This window comes from Haliotis asinina, chromosome 15 (assembly GCF_037392515.1).
Source record: "Haliotis asinina isolate JCU_RB_2024 chromosome 15, JCU_Hal_asi_v2, whole genome shotgun sequence".
Lineage (NCBI taxonomy): Eukaryota > Metazoa > Mollusca > Gastropoda > Lepetellida > Haliotidae > Haliotis > Haliotis asinina.
Window position 1 is genome coordinate 31,161,009 of NC_090294.1, and position 23,064 is coordinate 31,184,072.

Sequence of the window (23,064 nt, forward strand, 5' to 3'; positions counted from 1 at the left end):
ACTACACTATACACTGAACTTCACTACCCTACACTGTAGTACACTATGCTACAATACACTGTAGTACACTATACCACACCACAGTAGTACACTACACTCGTACACTACACTATACACTACACTTCACTACCCTACACTGTAGTACACTATGCTACAATACACTATAGTACACTATACCGCACCACAGTAGTACACTACACTCGTGCACTACACTACACTATACACTGCACTTCACTACCCTACACTGTAGTACACTATACTACACCACAGTAGTACACTACATGTTGGAGGATGGGTAGAGCGAGACATAGAGCAGATGAACCCTAGAGCCATACAGATATGAACCGACTGACGTTTAGTAAGAGATATCAGGCTGTAGGGATAACGATATGGTTCAGAGTACTGTGAGGGAGGGTATTTCGCATTTGACATTTATATTCATACATTACAGGGAGAGAGAGAGTGGAGAGAGAGAGGGGTGTGTGTGTGTGTGTGTGTCTGTGTGTGTCTGTGTCTGTCTGTGTGTCTGTCTGTGTGTGTCTGTGTGTGTAACCACTTGTCTGTCCTAATAGCATGAGGTCGAATCAGCATCTTCATGTGACCCGTGCGTCACTTATGGCCACGTTCGAAGTCTCTGCCTGTTTGAGGTCATTTAGTTTCGTGCGATCTAGCCGCCGGTCTTCCATGTTCACCGCTCTCCCTTCATGACATCTGAAGCTGCGACCTGTTCAAATATAAACAGGAATGTAAACACATTCAAATCTCTTCATTTGTAAATTTTGACAGTGTGCTATTTCAATGTTTCAGTTGTTGTTGAGGACACTAACACTGACTGATCTTAGGGTATGATAAACCATTAAGATGGCGTCCTACAGATGGGGTAGATAAACCATTAGAATGGAGTCCGACAGATGTCAGGGTAGATAAACCATTAAGATGGCGTCCGACAGGTGGGCTAGATAAACCATTAGAATGGAGTCCGACAGATGTCAGGGTAGATAAGCCTTTAGGATGAAGTCCAACAGACAGGGTAGATAAACCATTAGGATGAAGTCCGACAGATGTCAGGGTAGATAAGCCATTAGGATGAAGTCCGACAGACAGGGTAGATAAACCATTAGGATGAAGGCCGACAGATAGGGTAAGATAAACCATTAGGATGAAGTCCGACAGATAGCGTAGATAAACCATGAGGATGAAGTCCCACAGATGTCAGGGTAGATAAACCATGAGGATGAAGTCCGACAGATGGGGTAGATAAACCATTAGGATGGAATCCGACATATGTCAGGGTAGATGAAGCATTAGGTTGGAGTAAGACATATGTCAGGATAGATAAGCCATTAGGATTAAGTCCGACTGATGTCAGGGCACACAAACCATTATGCTTAAGTGTCATCAACGTCCCCTCGTCATTTATGCCGTTACACATCACCTTGTCACGTTACATGCTTATATAAACCTATACACTTGTTTCACATCACCTTGTCACATACATAGAAGATACTAAACGACCGCGTAATACCATTTTTGTTAAACGAGTTAATGATTTGGGATCAAAAGAGCGAAAACGTGTTTGATTCTAAATCTTTCACGAGTTTAGTAACAATGGTATTTCGCAGAAACAGGTTTAGTATTTTGATTACTACTCTCCATTATAAATTATATACACCTATACACTTGTCGTTACACATCACCTAGTCACATACACCATTGTGTTAAACCTATACGCTTGTCGTTACACGTCACCTTGTCACATACACCATTGTCTAATGAAATTCTTCAAAGGCATTTAGAAGTTGGTGAGGTAATACAAGACACTATTATGGATGACAACTTCTTTAATTCTTTAACACGACGTTTTATTCTGATAAGACATTGAAAAACATCCTTAGAGCAAATGGAAGAGGTGGCAGTGATAAAACTAACCCCAACCCCAGAGGCTGCATCTACAAGATAAACTGTGATTGCGGCAGCAGCTACATAGGTGAAACCTGCAGACCATTCTACATCAGACTCAAAGAGCACAAAACTTCAGTAAGAAAATTAGATCTGAAATCGGCCCTCTCTGAACACATCGTCAACTATCCAAACCACTCCATCAACTGGAAAAACACCGAGATCCTGGCTTCCAACATCAGTGATTGGCGGAGAAGGAAGCTTTGGGAAGCAATCAACATCAGAAGATTAGAACCTCAGATCAATAGAGATCAAGGCGTGTACCTACCCTCTGCCTGGTGTGTCAACAAGGACTCATAGACTCTCAATCTATCTTCTGTGTAAACAACCATGTACTGTTAAAACATTCCTCCTTTTCATCTCTCCTCTGTGATTGTATATACCTAACTACATTTATGCGCTTGTATATACATCTTACCTCTCTGGCTTCATGTATACCTATATATATTCTGCAATGCTACCTATGCTCATTATCCACCTGACGAAGGGGCAAGAATTAGCCTTGAAACGTCGTGTTAAAGAATTAAAGAAGTTGTCATCCATAATAGTGTCTTGTATCACCACTGTCTAAACCTATACGCTTGTTACACATTGCCTTGTCACATAAAACATTGTATACACCTTTCCATTTTCGTTACACATCACCTTGTCACGTACAGCATTGTATAAACCTTTACGCTTGTCGTTACACATCACCATGTCACGTACACCACTGTATAAACCTATACGCTTGTCGTTACACATCACCTTGTCACACACAGCCATTGTCTAAACCTATACGCTTGTCGTTACCGATCACATTGTCATATAAAACATTGCATAAACCTATCCACTTGTCGTTACACATCACCTTGTCGCGTACATCATTGTATAAACCTATACGGTTGTCGTTACCCACCACATTGTCACATACACCATTGTATAAACCTATACACTTGTCATTACCCATCACCTTGTCACATACACCACTGTATAAACCTATACGGTTGTCGTTACCCATCACCTTGTCACATACACCATTGTATAAACGTATACGGTTGTCGTTACCCATCACCTTGTCACATACACCATTGTATAAACCTATACGGTTGTCGTTACCCATCACCTTGTCACATACACCATTGTATAAACGTATACGGTTGTCGTTACCCATCACCTTGTCACATACACCATTGTATAAACCTATACACTTGTCATTACACATCACCTTGTCACATACACCACTGTATAAACCTATACGGTTGTCGTTACCCATCACCTTGTCACATACACCATTGTATAAACCTATACACTTGTCGTTACCCATCACCTTGTCACATACACCACTGTATAAACCTATACACTTGTCATTACACATCACCTTGTCACATACACCACTGTAGAAACCTATACACTTGTCATTACCCATCACCTTGTCACATACACCACTGTATAAACCTATACGGTTGTCGTTACCCATCACCTTGTCACATACACCACTGTAGAAACCTATACACTTGTCGTTACCCATCACCTTGTCACATACACCATTGTATAAACCTATACGGTTGTCGTTACCCATCACCTTGTCACATACACCACTGTATAAACCTATACGGTTGTCGTTACCCATCACCTTGTCACATACACCATTGTATAAACCTATACACTTGTCGTTACCCATCACCTTGTCACATACACCACTGTATAAACCTATACGGTTGTCGTTACCCATCACCTTGTCACATACACCATTGTATAAACCTATACACTTGTCGTTACCCATCACCTTGTCACATACACCATTGTATAAACCTATACACTTGTCGCTACCCATCACCTTGTCACATACACCATTGTATAAACCTATACGGTTGTCGTTACCCATCACCTTGTCACATACACCACTGTATAAACCTATACGGTTGTCGTTACCCATCACCTTGTCACATACACCATTGTATAAACGTATACGGTTGTCGTTACCCATCATCTTGTCACATACACCACTGTATAAACCTATACGGTTGTCGTTACCCATCACCTTGTCACATACACCATTGTATAAACCTATACGGTTGTCGTTACCCATCACCTTGTCACATACACCATTGTATAAACCTATACGGTTGTCGTTACCCATCATCTTGTCACATACACCATTGTATAAACCTATACGGTTGTCGTTACCCATCACCTTGTCACATACACCATTGTATAAACCTATACGGTTGTCGTTACCCATCACCTTGTCACATACACCATTGTATAAACCTATACGGTTGTCGTTACCCATCACCTTGTCACATACACCACTGTATAAACCTATACGTTTGTCGTTACCCATCACCTTGTCACATACACACCTGTTCCAGCCTGTCTGCTTGACTGCCCACCCATTGTTTTCATCCATCCCCTATCCCCACCCACCATTTGATGTAAGTCATTCTCTATTCATCACTTGGCGACTTATTTACAACTTGTTGTGTTCCTCTCCCTCGGCCACTCCTTGGTTATCTCACCCCTACATTCCCCCGGCCTCCCCGACGTCCATATTCTCATAGAACACACAGACGTGCCGCTCCTTACTTGAGGCTAATTAGCGGGACATTTGACCTTGGACCGCTTGTAATTAGGAAGGTATCACATGACAGTCCTTTTTAATATACACTTACTGCTTGCATGATATGGGAACAACGGTGTTTCACATTTCCGTCAACCACCAACAGTTTCCTCCCTCGGTGCTAGTGAGGACAGGCTTGATCGTGTTCAGCAACAGGGCACTAGTTATTATATGTGTTAATAACATAGTCATAAATTTGATATTTAAGCAAGGAAAATGACGTTGTCTATGCATTCCTCCAACAACACATACCTCGTATCTAAAGTGAGACCACTGCCATTACTGATCGTAGAAATCAATTTCACTTCATCTCAATTTACGCACACATTACGCCCACTGTGTATTTTGAAGTCAATGTTTTCGTCCTGGGAGCTAATCAGAATCGTACGATTTCGATCTATTACCGCAGTCAACTCACCTCTCCCTTGACCAACTGACCAACATGTGTCTAAAATAAATACAACTGCTGTTTTAAGGACTTTCAACCATGGTAACACTGACCACTGGAATGCAGCTAATGTTAAGAATTATATGACTGGATTCTTCGTTTAAAGACCACGATGATTTACTGTACATTTATCACCACAAACACTAGTGAAGACCCTCATGTCCACTCAGCGGCGACATCCAAGATATGCCTGTGGTCTGGCCAAACCGCCCAACCCTACTACCCACTCTCTCGCGGATCCCCCCTGCCTTGCTACCCCGACTCTGTGGGGTGTCCGCGTCACGTCGTGTTTACACCGAGACACATAGAGTCATCCTATCATAGTGGCCTCTCACCTACTTCATCTCGAAGGGGAAACTTTATGATTTTATTGGGGGCAAGCCAGAGCTTAATTAAATGGTTTATAAACATCCAATAAACACACAGCTCATTACGCCGTACTGACCTATGCCGCTAGTTCCTGCCCCTAAGCGCGGCCGCCGGGATGTCTGCCGTGCTGCACCGTCACATGATTAGCTGATCTCACCAAGTATACAGTCTCATGGTGACTTACTCACAACGCTTGGAAGCAGGTTACCTGAATATTCAATATATATTCGTATCTTGGAGATAAGTCGTGTAGAAGAAGGTCTGATGTGAATAATTTTGATGCGCACCGGAGTATGTGACACACAGTCTCAGTGAACAGGTGTCAAGAAAGCGTCCTTTTCCATACAATACCAGTAGTATTGTTACAAAGATGTTGTGCAGTCAAGAGTGGCTATCGGAGTGCGTTTTTGAATATATGACACGATTCTGATAAAGGGTTCTCAAAGTTGGTTTGTGAGATAAAAACAGGTCGGATAATGTCTCTGGGAAGGAAATATGACGTCAATCGGCAGACGTCGTTACTGCTGCGAGAAGACACACCGGGGAAGTACAGAAAGCTAACTGACAATGAAATAGATTCGGAAAGGGACTGGTTACGTATACAGGCCAATGGCAACATGATACCACACATTAGTGATGGAAGCAGCACAGATCTAGCTACGCCCAAGGTGCAAGACACACGGGAGGGGAGTCCTAGTTCTGTACACTCACTCGATGGAGATGTGAAAAAGAGCAAGAGAGGAAAACTGTCTAAAGCAAAGAAGCCTACATCTTTGTCCATCAAGGAGGAAATACAGGTGCGGGTGCCATCTTTGGACCGGGCGGGAGTAGAATCAGGGATCTCGCCTGCAAACCAAGAAACAGCATCCAAACAGGACGAACATACAACGTCACTTGACGTTGCCGTTGTTGCTGATACCAGCGCGGAGTTGGATGTAGCCGTCCGAGGTGAACATACCCACATATCAGATGTAGGTAAGACAGAGGTAACCGGTGTGTGTGATCCCGGGCAGCCCAAAGGAAAGCCTAGTACTGAACTGGGCGTGAAAGGCAAAACAGAAACTCGAAAAAAGGAAAAGAAAATTAAAAACAAAGATAAAAAGAAACCAAGACATAAGAAGAATACTTGTGAAGTTCACAAGAATGGGAAGCCCCGTGAAGAAGGTAAGTTGAGGAAAATATTTGACATTGGTAAGAAGAAATCTGATGACATAATGAGCAGCCCTCGCCACTGTCGGAGTTGCACATGCGACGGCGCTGCCACTCACGTCAACGTCCACCACGACACATCTGATACCTCTAGTGTGTCATCGTCGCAATCTGAAAGCAGCTTCCTCTCTGTCAAGAGAACTGAGACTACTAGCCTGTCCTCCTCTCATCGTTCCGAGTCGACCAGCATCACGTCCAGCAGGGCCCTCACGGACAAACACAACACGCCATTAGAGAGATCGTCACTGTCTTCACATTTGTCAAAGTCATGCAGCGGTGTCAACACAAAACCCGAGAAGCCACGGAGACTGCCGAAGACTCCACCATCAACACCAGAACCTACAGAAGTAGAACCGGATACGTCATTAGGGCAGGTGCGTCAAGATGACGTTGCGTCAGCACCGTCTGGGGACAAGATAAGAGAGAAGAAGGAGCTGCGTCGTCTGTACCCACAGGTAGACGGAAACGGGGTGACAGGGGGATGGTCCCACGGACTGATAACTCTTTCCTTAAACTCCCCGGGAGTGCTGCAAGACGGGGCCAGGTTACAGATTCTCGGAAGTGCCGGACATCGCGGCGAGTCGGACGTCGACACCGGGACGTATGTTTGTCTGGATGAAGTAAGAAAAGATGGGATCCCTGGAATGTCAGTTAGTGCAGGTAAGGACAAATACACGATAGGTTGCAGTTCTGCGAGGAATGCTGAAGATGACTGTAGTTTTTGTCAAACATTTTTTCCAGGTTTGGGTTACTGTTCCTGTGGTATTACATACGAGTGTAGGTGTTGCACACAAAGCAACCGTATGATTTACACAAACAACACCAAGACATTTATCTACACCTCGGAATCAATATTGTAATGTTGCTGCTTCAACTTTCAATTCCTAAACTGAATCTTTCCATTTTCCTAATTTGACGCTATTCCATATAAGTTCTCTTTAGCAGCACACAAGCAGGCCTCCAAGAGCTCTTCTTTAATGTTTAGTTTTTGTTGGCATTCAGACTGAAACAAACACGTAGGTTGGTGGACTTTGATTAAAGCATTATAGTTGGAACTAAACGGGCTTGAACAACACGACTGGTGCAATGAGACATTATCAGACCTGATACCGCTACCGACACTTATATACATGAAACCATCCCTGGCATTCCAAAAAGCATCACATGGCAAAACAGACTTCAATGTGAACGGTGAAACGCACGCCAAATGTCAAAGCGAGGCTTGTAATTGGCTCTAAGTGTGGAGGACAACAAAGGTTAAGAGGAGATGGGCTCTTGTTGCCCCTCAAGGAGACAAGCACCGCACAAGCAGGCCTCCAAGAGCTCTTCACATTATCTGGCTGTGTTTGTGGGCAATCTTGAGCGGCCTTTATTATAACAGTATGGCATAAATCTCCCATAGTAAGAACGGATAACAACCTAGCAAATAACACTCTCCTTGTACATGAGTGGTTTCTAACGAAAGGGTTAACATGCTGTCCATGAACATATACTGTATATCTTGTTGTTAAGGAGTTTTTGTTGTTAACCAACGTTAACTAACATAACCCGTTAATTAGAAAATATCAATCGTATTGTATTTTGTTGGTAGACACACTGGTTTCAAACTTATCATAGTCCGGTATTTAGTACCATCTAAATCTCAATGCTATGAATACACCGAATCTGTTGTTCTCAATTATTTGAAGTGCGACAGAATCGCGCTTGCTTATGTGTTACCCAGGACCACACGAAGTCGCTGTGACAGCCAAAACGTAAACATATTCGCCGCCGTCACGTAACTCCAGAATCTGTGACTCATAGTGACTGTGACATGATACATACAAGCATCGCATAACGGCAAGTTATTGGACATCAGGTTAACGTCGTCATGTCACTTGTACCTTAGAATAGTACTATCACACACACACACGCGCACTCACGCACGCACGCACATACATACGCACTGACATACACACACACGGAACACGCGTAGCTTCTCACACACCATATATTTAGAGGTAAAGTTCAACTGCATCAGCAGTTCATATATAGAGAAATCCACAAATTATTTACTTCGTCATTTAATTATTTTGCGAATGTCTATATATACGTAGAAGAGAGACTACAATATAGAATGCCTCCCTACTGCAGGCAAGGGCAGATTTTCTGGTTCACTTAATTGATGTTAAACGTCTTTAGTTTAGTTATCGACACGGGCAAATAATGAAGTTTAATGCTTGATACAGTTTGCCTTAGATGGTCCTTCGTGTGCAGATAACGCGGTACAGCACCGTGATGTAGTCAGTTTGTGTCAGGTGTCGCGACCTCAGCTCTGGCGCCTGTTGATGAGCGTAGTTGACTATCTAAACATTATTGTGGGACAATAGCGATCCCTCCCCTCTGGCCTCCATGCTCACCTGACCCTGCAGCGACCCCACCTGTACGACTGTAATGAACACTGGTGCCTAAGCATACACGTGGCTGGTTGTAAAACTCCAAACACTGCCAAATGCAGTGATTTAAGTTCCGGCCTAGGTAAGTGTCTGGCACCACAGAAAGCATGCATGATAATGATAATGAAAGTCTATATTTTTAACGCTCATCTCGTTATTAGGCGGTAGGGTATTACCATAACATAAATGGTCATACCTCCAGTGATGACTGACTTATGTATTCTGTAAAATAGTTGAATACATTTTGTAATACTGGTATGTGCTATCACGGAACAAATAGCAAAAGGCGATGGTAACTGACATTGTTCAGTATCACCTCTGCCATAAGACACAGTAATAGATCAAACCATCCTTGTTATCTAAACGTGTCCATTGTTTCCCCAGATTGTGGACCCGCCACCCAGCTGGCAGCAGACCCCCAGCCTACATCGACCGCCACAGTCGCAAGTCAACATCGGCCACACATGTCCAGTACTTCAGACAGCGCCCGTAGGGTGGGGGTGAACGTACGAGAGGGTGGTCCTCCTCTCAGAACTGTTCCTTTGGAAAGGGCTATGGCATGCCAGCTGGAACTGCGCCCCCCTGTAGGGTTCAAAGAACGCGATATCCCTGATGACGATGTTGGTGTCGTGATGGAGGCAGGTAGGCAGTCCAACGTCGACAACGTTGTGACACGTGATGGTGGCGCTGCTATCGATGTGAGAGGGAACATAACACACAATGCTGGATCAGATGCTACACGTCTGGATTCAACCGGTGGCAAAGGGACTATTACGTCTCCAAGTGCCCCGGTCCTACAACTGCCGCTACCCTCGACTGACGGCGCCAGCGACGAAGGGGATACGACGGAAAATAATAACATTTATCTCCCTGGAGCTCCGGATACTGTTACTGATGTCGCATCACAGATAAGCGATAGTTCAGGAATTGTAAAGCCGACCTTCGATCGTGTAAAGAATGCTCCATCTGGAGGCGAAGTGTTGTCGTCAACATCCGAGTCTGAGACAAGTTCCTCCAGCGGCAGTGGATTCAGGAAGCATAAACCTAAACTGAAGATAGAGAAACCTAAAAGAAAAGGGAAAGAGAAGTCAAGCAAGGATATGAAAAAAGACACAGTTGTGGAGTCCAATCAAGCATCAAACTCGAAGCTTTCTCCAAATCTGCCGACTGTGAAGGATTCCGAACCCCCTATGGGCATTCGACGAGTTGAAAAGGTGGAGAATGTTTCAAAAAGTGTTGATGATCGACGGCCCGAACATCTCAATGCAGGTACCTGTCTGGATCCTGGTAGTATACCATCCGAGGTAACACGTTATGTGACAAGTAAAGACGGAGCTAAAGTTTCTGAAATTGGTATAATGGCTCCAGAGTTTAAGGCTGGGTCTGAGGTGACGGTCAATGCTCCAGATGTCGGTCTTCCAACTATAAGTATTCAAGGTGAGGGCAACTCTCGTGTTGAGGGAAATGCCAGCGTCCCTCAACAATCGGTACACGTACCAATACACGTCCCTGACCTCTCAACTGGCAGCCCGGGGGATGCACCTCGGCCCCAACCGTCATTGAAAGACAGAGGCATGAGTTCTGACAGCGAAAGCAGCTTCTCCTCCACGGATGACATCAGGAAGAAGACGGGGAAGAAGCACAGGTTCGGTGACTATAGCCGTGAAGGTACCCGTGAAGGGACTCGAGACAGGTCTCTGTCACCCTTCATCCCGCTGGCCTCACACTCCCCACTAAACGTGTCACAGACACTAGCAGCCACATCCAACTCCAATTTGAATGGATTCGATAAGCTCGATGTCTCGTTCACCCACTCCACGCCATCTTGTGCCATGGAGGCCGACGTACCAGCGATTGTTCGTCATCGCGGTCATTTTGTTGTTGTTGCCATAGATTTCGGAACCACCTTTAGTGGCTATGCACTGAGTTTTGTCCGTGATCCTGAGAGTGTGCATATGATGCGGAACTGGGAGGGGGGTGACCCCGGGGTCATCAACCAGAAGACCCCCACCACGATCCTCCTCACCCCCGAGGGACATCTCGACTCTTTCGGATTTACAGCCCGAGATCGATACCACAACCTGACCCCGGATGAGGCCAGGAAGTGGATGTACTTCGAGAGGTTCAAGATGGTGCTCCACCATAATGCGGTAAGTATGCTATATGTACTAACGGTTATCTACAACACAGGTACAAAATCCCCGTACAGTCACACTGTGTACTTTGACAGTCTGGCACGTCTCAAAACGCGGCCATATGATGGAGAACTAGAGTATGCTGTTATTTTCATGTTAAACTACCTGTCAGACCAAAAGCCATTATGTTAAAGTTTGAATTATCGATGGCGCAGCTAACATGGTAAGTGTGGCCCTCGCCTATACACATTCATGTTACGGAGTACAGGACGTGCAGGGGAATGTGGATGTCAAGGGGGATTTCAACTGATTAGGCATGTCATGTGTGGTGTCACGCCAGATAAGAGAGCACCGGCACATTGTTAGTGTTACATTCATGAAGGCAAACAAGGGACGGTCTGGCTGTCACTTCGCTGAATGTTATTACCTTAATAATGTACCTATCTAAGTGGAATCAGGTTTATGCGAATCCAAACAGTTTGATTGGTTTTAAAAACTCCCATATCCATCTTACAGTAGAAGTTGTTCTTTTTTTACAGTCACCAGTCATAACCAAGATATTTAATACAAAGGCAAAATAATTTTCACGAAATGAAATTCTCGTATCTCGTGGAGATAGCACACGTTGAATTTTCAGTACAGTAGGAGGATCAGAAAATCGAGGATCAAACATATTTTCGTTTTACTGCAATTATCACACTGTACGTACTGAATACATAATGACTAGCGGCACACATCGAATGTGTTCCAAATAAGCTAGATTTTGATAAGCGATACTTCATTCATTCAACAATTACGATAATGATTAACTCGTGGTACTTATGGTAATGTGATCGAGGAAAGTGTAAATGTGAAGGTTTATTGTCTATTGTTAAACCAGCTGCAAACACTACACACATGAATTGCACGAGGATCATGCATCAAATTGCTGAACAGCATGTAAACGCGGTGCATGTTAACAGCTGTATTTTGCTGTTGTGTTAAACATTTGCCAAGTTTGACTGAGTATATTGAACTCTTGAATAATCTTTTCAGCGTTACGGATCTTTTCACGTGACATTTGCTCATTTGTAAACAGTTCTTTAAACAGTACGGACTATTTTGCAAAATCTAGTGGTACACAAGCGAGTCTAAGCTTTTGATGGGTAATATGTATTCACATTTTTCAGGGGAGCACCTTAAGTTGCCTTTCCACGTGTTTGTAAAATATCAATTACTTTTGAAGATATTTCTTTTGACTAAAGACATTTTGTTTATGTCGCGATTGGTCCGATTTCCTGAAGAACGTACTTCCATGCATGTCCAAGGATAGTCACGTGACTCTACAGGATGTGGGACAGGGTGAGGGCAAAGTTCGGCGTTTGCAACATACATACGTGAACCAGTTGCATGATATGGTGATTGTTTGTCAGGGGACATAGTTGTGGTCCTGAAATGAAGTAAGAATAAACATTATGTGCAAGAAAGTTAGTTGACAATTAAAGTACAACTTTATCCCTTGTCGACCTAAAAATTTCTGGGCTGGCTGTACAGACGGATTGTTCCAGGAGTCAGTCTTAATCGACATTCTGTCAGTACCGTAAAAAACAACAACATGGAAACTTTCATACAGATATCCCTGCAATCTAATCTCCCAACTCACTGGGTCTTTCTTCCATTTAAATAGGCTTATTTGTTACTCAGCATTCGTGAAGAAGACAAGCGTGTAGAAGTGGTATCCCGCTCTGTTCAGATTCCCTTCAGGAAGACAGTCATAGCACTGGTATCATGTTCTGTTCAGAAAGCCCTCAGGAAGGCAAGCATATAGTACTGCTATCCTGTTCTGTTCAGAATGCCCTCAGGAAGGCAAGCATATAGTACTGGTGTCCTGTTCTGTTCAGAATGCCCTCAGGAAGGCAAGCCTATAGTACTGGTACCCTGTTCTGTTCAGAATGCTCTCAGGAAGGCAAGCATATAGTACTGGTATCATGTTCTGTTCAGAAAGCCCTCAGGAAGGCAAGCATATAGTACTGCTATCCTGTTCTGTTCAGAATGCCCCCAGGAAAGCAAGCATATGGTACTGGTGTCCTGTTCTGTTCAGAATGCTCTCAGGAAGGCAAGCATATAGTACTGGTGTCCTGTTCTGTTCAGAATGCCCTCAGGAAGGCAAGCATATAGTACTGGTGTCCTGTTCTGTTCAGAATGCTCTCAGGAAGGCAAGCATATAGTACTGGTATCCTGTTTTGTTCAATATCCCCTCAGGATTCAAGACAAGAATACGGTACTGGTAGCGTCTTCTGATGTTTACTTTATGCATGTATGCAACGTCTGTCATATCAGAAAGTCATGTAACAATGTGATGATTTTACGTCTTTCTGTGATATTCTTATTTATGGCTCCTGGTAAGCACATACACAAGCCGTTGTCAAGACAATCTAGACTTCAGCTGTCTGGGACATGGGCGTGACCTGTGTGTGACTACAGGAGGTCACCAGACAAGGTACATGTCCGACGTGGTATGTGAACTGGCATTCCACACGAGCCGGTTCGGAAGGCAGGGAGGTGATCTCGTCACTTCTCTTACAATCATTGTCCTGTATCTCAGCTTAATCAAGAGTACTAACACATCCTTATTCTTTTGGTTTAATTTAAGGCTCGCATCGCGTGTACACATTCTTATAGAAACAATTGTACGTGTCATCTATATGTGTCACATAAAATTGTTCATGCCTGAGAATTTACTGCAGTGACATTGAATAGTGGAAGCGGGTTAGGCGGCTGAGTTTGTGGAGATTGGGTACCTGACTCTGAGGGTGTGGGTTCGAATCCCGGTAGGACTCAACTCAACAGAAGTATTAGAATCTATACTTTACTAGGACATTGTAGTCCCAAATATGACATGTTACACCGAAACTGATTGTATGTAAAAAAATCTTTCACGTCGATAGCAAAATAACATTTACGCATGTAGAGTGAGTTTTAGTGAAGTCTCATTGCTTCATTCTGCCAACTTGAGTAGATAGCACTGCCAAAGCACGAGCGTTCTTGGGCTCCATATGAATACTTCCAGATAGTGAACAATAGCAATTCAAATGTCACACTGCCACACCGTGTAAGAACAGAAAACGACTGGACAAGCAGTAGCTAGCTCCATTGCAAAATTAGGACAGAAGAAATGCGACTGATTTTATGACCGCTTCACTATATATTTTCACTATATATATATTTCACATTTTCAAGGCCCCAGTTTGACAACCAACACAGGTGATATCAACAACACACGATTGACTACTTGAAACCGCGTATTGTCCCGATATACACAATCTGAAATTATCATAATACACTGGGACACCATTGTCATTCTATTCTACGTATACAGGGACGCGCGCGTGTGTTGTGAGTTATCAGTTTTATTCACTTTCTTGATGCTGTTTTCGACAAACGTATTAAGGAAACCTAAATTTTTACAGACTTGATCAAATCGACAATCGCACCAGGCCGGAATGTTTTCCACAGCATGAAAGATTTTAAATCGGTTCGGTTTTTCAGTAATTTAAGTTTCAAACACTGTACATTTATGTCCTAGATATTAGATATAAGTGTGTCAGATACAAACACACTTAAGCTGCTGAATAAGTGTGCAAATATGACATTAGTTGATACATGTTGTGATAGAACTATATAGCTGAGCAGTATCTGGCTCCAATTCATCGTCTGTAGGAAATGACTTAATGTTTGGACCATGTCTACACAATGGAACAGTATACATGCATATGGGTATTGCTGATGCCCCACTTTATTGTGTGCAGGACCTGACCAAGGAGACGATGCTGAAAGCTAGCAATGGTGAGTTGTTCCCCGCCCTGAAGGTCTTCGCCCTGGCCCTCCGCTTTTTCAAGGAACACGCTCTTCAGCAGCTTTCTGACCAGTCGGGGATAACCGTCATCAACGATGACGTCAGATGGGTCATCACCGTTCCGGCCATCTGGAAGGCTCCAGCCAAGCAGTTCATGAGACAGGCAGCATATGAGGTTAGACATGTCAGCTGTTTCAGTGCCTGGCCCCTGAACCAACACAGCGGCTGCACTACATACATATACAGCAGCATTAGTGTGTTTGAATATATCTTTCTGAACTACTAATATCACGTGACCTCTGAACATTCGGGTTAGTATGGGTATCCAGAAACAAATGCTTGTCCTTAGAGACGACTAACGGGATCGGGTGGTTGACTTGGTTGGCACGTCATCGTATATCAATTGCGTACATCGATGCTCATGTTGTTGATCACTTGATTGTATGGCTCGATTATTTGCAGATCTTTGGGACATTGATGACAGCAGCAAGTAATAACATATTTTGCAGGGAGCGTAGGTACCATCACCTCCCTGGAATACAGGTGACATTGAAGTAGTTAACTACATGCACCACTTAATTTGGGCGGTCGTCCACGGGAGGTTGACACGGTAATATGTGTCTGAAATATTGTTGGAACAGATGTTAGCTCGTGTGTCAGAATGTGAATATGTTGCGTCCCCACGTATTCCAGGCTGATCTCGTCTCCCCCGACTGCCCTGACCAGCTTCTCATTGCTCTCGAACCGGAAGCTGCCTCGATTTACTGTCGCAAACTGCGCATGTACCAACTGATCCCTGAGTTCCCAGAGAGGCGCCCCTTACAGCCGCCAAGATACTCTCTACCGGAACCTCTGAATGATGGGCTTGCCTGTACAGATGTCAGGGAAGGTATGGGCAGTTACACCATGGTGTACTTACACAATAAGCATAATAAACAGAGAAAGTAGTTAATATAATGCACATAGTAGAGAACGTACTTGTATATTAAGTACTGCTAAATGATAACAGCTGATATACCAGCATTAATCATGTCCTCCATTCTTACAACTAATAAAGGCGTTTATACCATCTAGCTTCAACACATTTCTTCATAATTTCATATATTACATTCGTCAATATTTATTTATTCAACTACTCATAATTCAATATGAAACACGCCGTGCTCCTTGCAGATGTTGCCCGTCCCCCATTTGATCTGCCCCCTGACCATCCCCTGGAGAGTAAGATTAAAGGTACACTTGCACCTGTCCTAGTACAGGCCCACTCTCACTCCGTCAAGCACGCGTTATCACTGTAGATCCGGGCTCTTTGTCACTTTGTCACTGAAATACCTCACTTTCACTACTACAACCAATCGTCTTTTGTACAACGAGTCTCCGAGAACCTTCCCTTTCGGCAAACACATCGAACAAGAAGCCTGTCATGTTATAGATTTCGCTGACGTCACTGCAGATTTTACCCCACTAACATCTTGTAAAATCTTTTTCCATGGCTTTTACTGCCGTGTAACAATGTAACTGACTTTAAACATGCAGGAACTCACCATCAGCCTCCTACTATTTTAACATGTGTTCTCACCACCTACCACTGCACATGCCATTAGTCTACCATACATCTACCATGCAACATACCTGCAACTAACTGGTCATCTACAACCGTTACATGATATCACCTCACTATCCACTTGCAACAGTCTCACCATCTACCACTGTACATGCCATTAGTCTACCATACATCTACCATGCAACATACCTGCAACTAACTGGTCATCTACAACCGTTACATGATATCACCTCACTTTCCACTTGCAACAGTCTCACCTTCTTGTTCATGTGTGAACCGTGGTCAGATGGAGTTAGGGGCACGGTAGGCATTGCAAGATTGTTTACCGCATGATATTTAGAGAGAGGAATGATTTGTTTGATGGGACACAAGGTGAAACTCAAGGGTCAGTGAGAGTAGATGAAACACAGAGGTGAGTGGGTGAAGTTGTTGCTTAAGGGGGAGATGTTCTGATAAAATTAAGTTGGAACCTAACACTCACTCACTCGAGTCTCGATCTTATGTCAGCATCAACAGAGGATAGGACCACTGTGTAGACTCACGTGTAATCATCGATCCAAATTGTCCTCTTTCATGCATGATATTTAATCATTGATATTTTATCTTAAAAGTCGCTTTTCACAAATAAACTGGTTATTGATGTGTTTTTTTCAGTTACTTCTTACAACGCTGTTTGAATCCACTATCGTAATTCAGTTTTGTTTCCTACCTAACTTACTATATCAATAATAATGAATATCAGTGATCCAATTATTGTCAGATTTTCTTTACCTACTCTTTACCTCTTTGTTTTCTCTTTACTGCCAAAGAACAATTATCCTACTACATGCATTACAACAGAGAAGAGATCCACTGTTGTATTGTCCCTGCAGGAACCCGGTACATGGTTGTGGACTGTGGAGGCGGAACTGTAGATATCACAGTGCATGAACTAGGGAACGACAACAAACTGACCGAACTCTACAAGGCTACAGGAGGACCTTATGGTGCAACAGGTGTGGTGCCCTACAGGGTTGACATGACACTGGTACAAAGTATAAAGTAGTACAAATGGGTTCATGAGACAATGGATGTATTGACAGAATCACAGTATTTGACATGAACATGAATACATGTATATTTTTCCAGGTAACTCACTATGTTGTTTCGATCTTGTCGCACATTATATAGCGATTAGATTAGCCAAGATACATGTGAGAACAGTAAATAGTATTAAACCTTTATAAACTCTTGCAGCTGTGGACGATGAGTTTGTGAACCTGCTGTGTGATATTTTCGGACATGACTTCATAGCCCACTACCGGACCAAGTACCCAGTCGGATGGGTCAATCTCATGATCAACTTCGAGTCCCGGAAACGTTCAGCCAGTCCCTACAAGAATAACTCCCTCAACGTGTCCCTGCCGTTCACATTCATTGACTACTTCAAAAAGCAGAAGGTACATGCACACATCAGCCTTTACATGAGCAGCACGTGGGGCCCTACAACTTAAGGGGCTTTGAAAAAAACATCCATCCGTCAATCACTGGTCATTCATATCACATAATCATACATGGTATATGATATTATTATCCCATAAAGTGGTGTCATGAATCGTAGATACACACTGAGACATCTACTTCAATGCTGTGAGGAGGGATTAACATACAGTCAGTGGCACGTCCTGCGAGAGGAAGGGGTTAACAATCACCCTGATATCGATGAGGGTTAACATGTACGAACATTCAATGACACGCCTTGCAAGAGGAGGGTGGGGTGTCGGGTGGGTTAACAACATACATCTTGATATCTTCCTTCAGGGTGATGAGGGGTAACATACATGTACATTCAGTGACGACATGACCGTTATGCTACAGGGGGGCCACATCGACAGTGTTGTTAAGCGGTACGGCAACAAGGAGATCTGCTGGTCGTCCGAGGGTATGCTGCGACTCAGCCCACACGCCATGAGGTGTCTCTTCGTCCCTGTCATGGAAAAAATAAAACACGCCATCGGAGACGTCCTCAATAATCCGGACGCTAGACGTAAGTCGCGTTCATGTGTGGAACGTCCATAATCTGTTCGTGTTTAGATGACATTCTTTCATACAAGATACCGACCTAAAGTGTGGTCGGGACCGTGCGTATTTTATGTGTAATTCAAATTACATGCACTATTGTGTTACAGATCTGAAATTCCTGTTTCTGGTGGGAGGATTCGCCGAGTCTGCCATCTTGCAGCATGAAGTCCGCAAGGAATTCTCTCCAATCCTTAAAGTTCTCATTCCCACTGGCGTCAGCCTGGCCATACTCAAAGGTATTTCAACACCTAGCCCTCATAGGAATCTAAAAGGACACTTGAAAGAAAATTATTTTTAAAAACATTTGAACCTCTTTAGCCGAAGTTGTGGAAAGAGAAACGTTTATACATGTACAAATATTGCAATACATGTACTGTAATGTTGCAATGACACTGTTGTACATGATATTGATAGGTTTTGAATAGTTTCATTAATCACTTTTTTCATGCACATATTAATTACAGGCGCAGTGCTGTTTGGTCTTGACCCAACAGTTGTAAACGTCAGAAGGTCAAGGTTAACGTATGGAGTTGGCGTTCTTAACCGATTTAACCCGTCCCGTCATCCAACCAGCAAGCTGGTCCACAGAGAAGGCGTTGATTGGTGCACTGATGTGTTTGACGTGTTTGTTTATGAGGATCAACCAATCACATTAGGCGACACAGTTATTCGTAGTTACACGCCTGCAAAGGCCAATCAGATGGTTAGTGTCATACATATCTACTCGAGTGACAGTAAAGATTCCGCCTTCATCACAGACCCTGGTGTGAGGAAGTGCGGCACTTTATGTCTGGACTTGACAGATGAGGATGCTGACCACCTGCCGAGCAGACGTGAAATCCAGGCAAGGATGATGTTCGGGGATACGGAGATCAAAGTGAGCGCTATGGATATTGCTACAGGGAAATGTGTCCGAGCTAGCATAGACTTCCTCAATAAGTGATCTACTTAACACCTAACTTACCTTGCTGTACCGCGTTGTTAGCTATTAAAGGAGTGTAGTTAGAAGTAATGGTCCGTGTAATAGTGTCTTGACTTTATTGTGTGGAGGTGAGGAGTCCAGGTTATCACAACCCAACACGGCTGTTTGGTGCCACTGACTGTAACTGGTATATATGTGACCCCAGACAAATATTCTGTTGTCGGACTAATGGTGGCACCAGACCTAGTGTCAGCAGTTTGATAGGAAAGCGGTCAGAGTACGCCCTTGTATTATCACAGACTTCCTGCATAAGTTTCACACGCCTTCAGTGGGTTCCGATGCCAGAAACCCTATACAGTTGATTATTTCATTGGACTACAAAGTCAAGAATGTTTAACCCCAACATTCGATACTGGAATTTTGACGGTAATAGAGTTGAACTGGTCACATGGACGGGGCTGTATGTGTCAGGGGCCTTGATGTAAAATATCTTCCCATCATCCACTATCGCTTTTGAAAGTGGTTACATTATTTTACCAATGTATATCTGAAGTTAAACAAACATTGCATGAACATACCATCCTTGTACTTCTATACGTGGGTGAGACATTAGCTTGACGGTAGTGTAAGGATACACCCAGATGTACTTATAACCACGCGGTGATGACTATTGTGGCGTAAATCTGTTATTATGACCGTTTAAGTTGGTCCTTGTTGGCAAATATGGCAACCTACCTAATATACCAACGTTTCGCCACTTGCTTGTATCATATATTCTCGTATGACAATAAACTATTATTTCATAGAACATTTCGTTTGAATATTTCCGTCTTGATACACCAAATATGTGTATAGTCGACACAGGATAGGGTGTGTGCAAAGGTGCGGGTGTTCTAATTATGTTTGAGTCGAACATACCAACAGTCACAACAACACACTGGACCTCAGGCTAAGGAAGGGATATAGCTTATACCAAATGCTTCAAGGGTCAGTGTTACATTACAGAAGCGCTTCCAGCAATCCTTTCTCCAAGAAGTTTCAAACATGACACTGGCAAAACGAAAAGTGCTCAAGTTACCCGAATCATGTTAGTGTATTGAGCCTTTCATTCCTCAAGTTCGTACATTTGGGCTCACAGGACTCAGTTCATTTCAAGACTCATCCTGTCATTGTAATCTAGTTCAGTCTCGTATAGGGAGATTGATAGAATACATTTTGAGTCTTTAAAATGTTGTTGCCGTGAGTATTAAGTAAATAAAGAGACAAATGCTGAAGTTTGGAATTGAACCATTTATTTCCCATGTACATAAATGATGGACATTACAACCTAATATATTTGTGTGTATATCTACAATCTTCATTTCCTGGAGGGTGTGGCAATAAATTGATCAGGCTGTGTGCTAATGATTCCATAGAAATATATACAACTGAAAGAGGGAAACGCACAGACAAACAGAAGCAGGTGGCATTCGGTACTGAAAGTATCATAAATATAAACTGAGACACCATAACCCCTAGCATGTAATATAAATCAGTTATGCCAAAGTAAGCATTACTGGATAACTAAATTAAATCTAGAAACACATGACCAACTGGATTTGTTGGTTTGACTAGATGACGTGAAACTGCTCATGGTTATCAAAATTCCTGTGTTGCCATGGTTTACAGAAAAACAGTGTCACAGAAACCACTGCAGCTTTTGAAAGTGTATTGATTTCCATGTAAAGAAAGCAAATGCATATGGTGCCACCTCATTATTCTGAAGCACAGTCCTGCTTTAGTTACCTAATAAGAAGAATATTTTATCACAGGAATGACAAATTGTTCCAAGGCATAGTATCATTAAGCAACTGATTTAAATCATTTTATGTGGAAATGAGCATAAATATTTGTCTACATTGATATCAGTCATGAGTACGTGTAAATGTCCTTGGCCAGTGGAATGTTGAAGAGTCATCCCAGATACTTGGACTGCTCTGCTACAAGTATACCAGATCCTTGACCACTGATTCCACCCATGATGATTGGAGTTGCCATGGCAACATTCTTCAGGCATGGTTTACAGCTACAGATGTCTATATACAGTTGCACAGCCAGTTTATTCATTGTTAGACTCTGTGGGTTATCTGGAAGTAAAGCATCTATTGCATATCAACATGATCAATCTCAAACTGACATTTAGCCAGTGCTTCACAAACAAGATCAAACTACTGATTCATTCAGATGCTCTATCCTCTCGATCATACACACTGTTCATTTTCACAGGCATGGCTTGACCAAACCTCACTCCATCGTCCTTTCATCTTGTATACAGCAAACACGAAGTCTCCAACATTGGTTACAAAAAGCAAACAAGGTGTCTACCCTATGTATTATTGGTGTGCCTCACCATGGTGTACCATTCACGATACATATTGTGATACCAAACGTATATTTTTGTAAACTGTCTAGGTGCTGAGATACGTACAAGTCATATCAACCATGCTAAGGACATGGAACTTAGGTACTGTGAATTATTATGAAGACTGCACTGGTGGAGATAGCTGTAATTGCATTGTAATCATGGTAAAATGAAAATGCACTGGCAATCATGGTAATGCACCAGGAGATGCCTTGGTAATCATGGTAATGCACCTAGAGATGTCTTGGTAATAATGGTATAATGGCTGGGCACCAGGAGATGTCTTGGTAACCATGGTAATGCATGTATTAGCATTTATGGTAACCATGGTATTGGTAATGCATGCATTGGTATTTATGGTAAGAATGGTAATGCATGCATTGGTATTTATGGTAACCATGGTAATGCATGCATTAGTATTTATGGTAATGCATAAACATTGAACAACCTACCATTTCCACTCGTGTTGTATGACCCGCAGCAGGTCGCCCTTCAACTGGGGTCCAAACAAGGGGTTCAGCTGGCAGATGTAAGCTGTAAGCCAGCTGTGGACAGAACAACATAATGTATACATATAATGTATATTATTCCAATGTATCAATCTAGAGTAACATGTTCGATGAGACAATCAATTTAATACATGCATGGTTTTAGGGCACATACAAATTGCAAAACAAAAACCATCCTGCGTGGGTGTAAAGGTTGAGTTTTAAGCCTTTTAAGAGCAATATTACAGCATGGACACCAGAAATGGGCTTCAAGTTCAAAACTTTTACCTATAAAAGAAATTAAACCTGGATCTTTGTGACCATCAAACACTTTAACCAAGTTAACCACTAGGCTACCTCAATGATCTCCCTACCCACACATGAAAAGAAGATTTAGGTCACTTTTAAAGTTTGACCATAGCAACTGTATCATCAGATACACAATCACTACCAATACCATTCTCTTCCCACAGAGGTTACTTGTCATATCTTTCTACAAAACTCTCTTCTAATATGCCCATACTTCCCGTGTTCTCAAAACATCCCCTTGCAGAAAAAAATCGCAACACGAATTATCTCCCTTCTTTCTATCCAATCAGAATGTGTGACATCGGTTAGATCCAACTTGACCCATAC

General features: G+C 42.9%; 1 protein-coding gene across 3 annotated transcripts; it reads left to right on the top strand.

Moving 5' to 3' along the window:
* Positions 1-5,515: 5,515 nt before the first annotated feature.
* On the top strand, positions 5,516-20,344 carry LOC137266435 (heat shock 70 kDa protein 12A-like). Of its 3 annotated transcripts, none has more exons than XM_067801932.1 (10): positions 5,516-7,247; positions 9,407-11,172; positions 14,946-15,167; positions 15,686-15,881; positions 16,166-16,225; positions 17,429-17,551; positions 17,793-17,995; positions 18,414-18,582; positions 18,725-18,853; positions 19,082-20,344. In XM_067801932.1, exons 1-10 carry the CDS (start codon positions 5,855-5,857, stop codon positions 19,558-19,560), a joined length of 4,740 nt encoding a protein of 1,579 aa, XP_067658033.1. In that variant the 5' UTR covers positions 5,516-5,854; the 3' UTR covers positions 19,561-20,344. The 3 variants fall into 3 exon arrangements, with proteins under 3 accessions (XP_067658033.1, XP_067658034.1, XP_067658035.1); XM_067801933.1 differs by having other exon boundaries at positions 5,522-6,542; XM_067801934.1 differs by lacking the exon at positions 5,516-7,247 and adding an exon at positions 9,075-9,104.
* Positions 20,345-23,064: the final 2,720 nt, after the last annotated feature.

Bases quoted from the DNA above. Each gene is read 5' to 3' on its own strand.
- LOC137266435 (XM_067801932.1), top strand. From the start codon at position 5,855: ATGTCTCTGGGAAGGAAATATGACGTCAATCGGCAGACGTCGTTACTG. The intron at 17,552-17,792 runs GTGTGGTGCCCT...AAACTCTTGCAG, and splicing joins AGGACCTTATGGTGCAACAG to CTGTGGACGATGAGTTTGTG. The intron at 18,854-19,081 runs GTATTTCAACAC...TATTAATTACAG, and splicing joins CAGCCTGGCCATACTCAAAG to GCGCAGTGCTGTTTGGTCTT.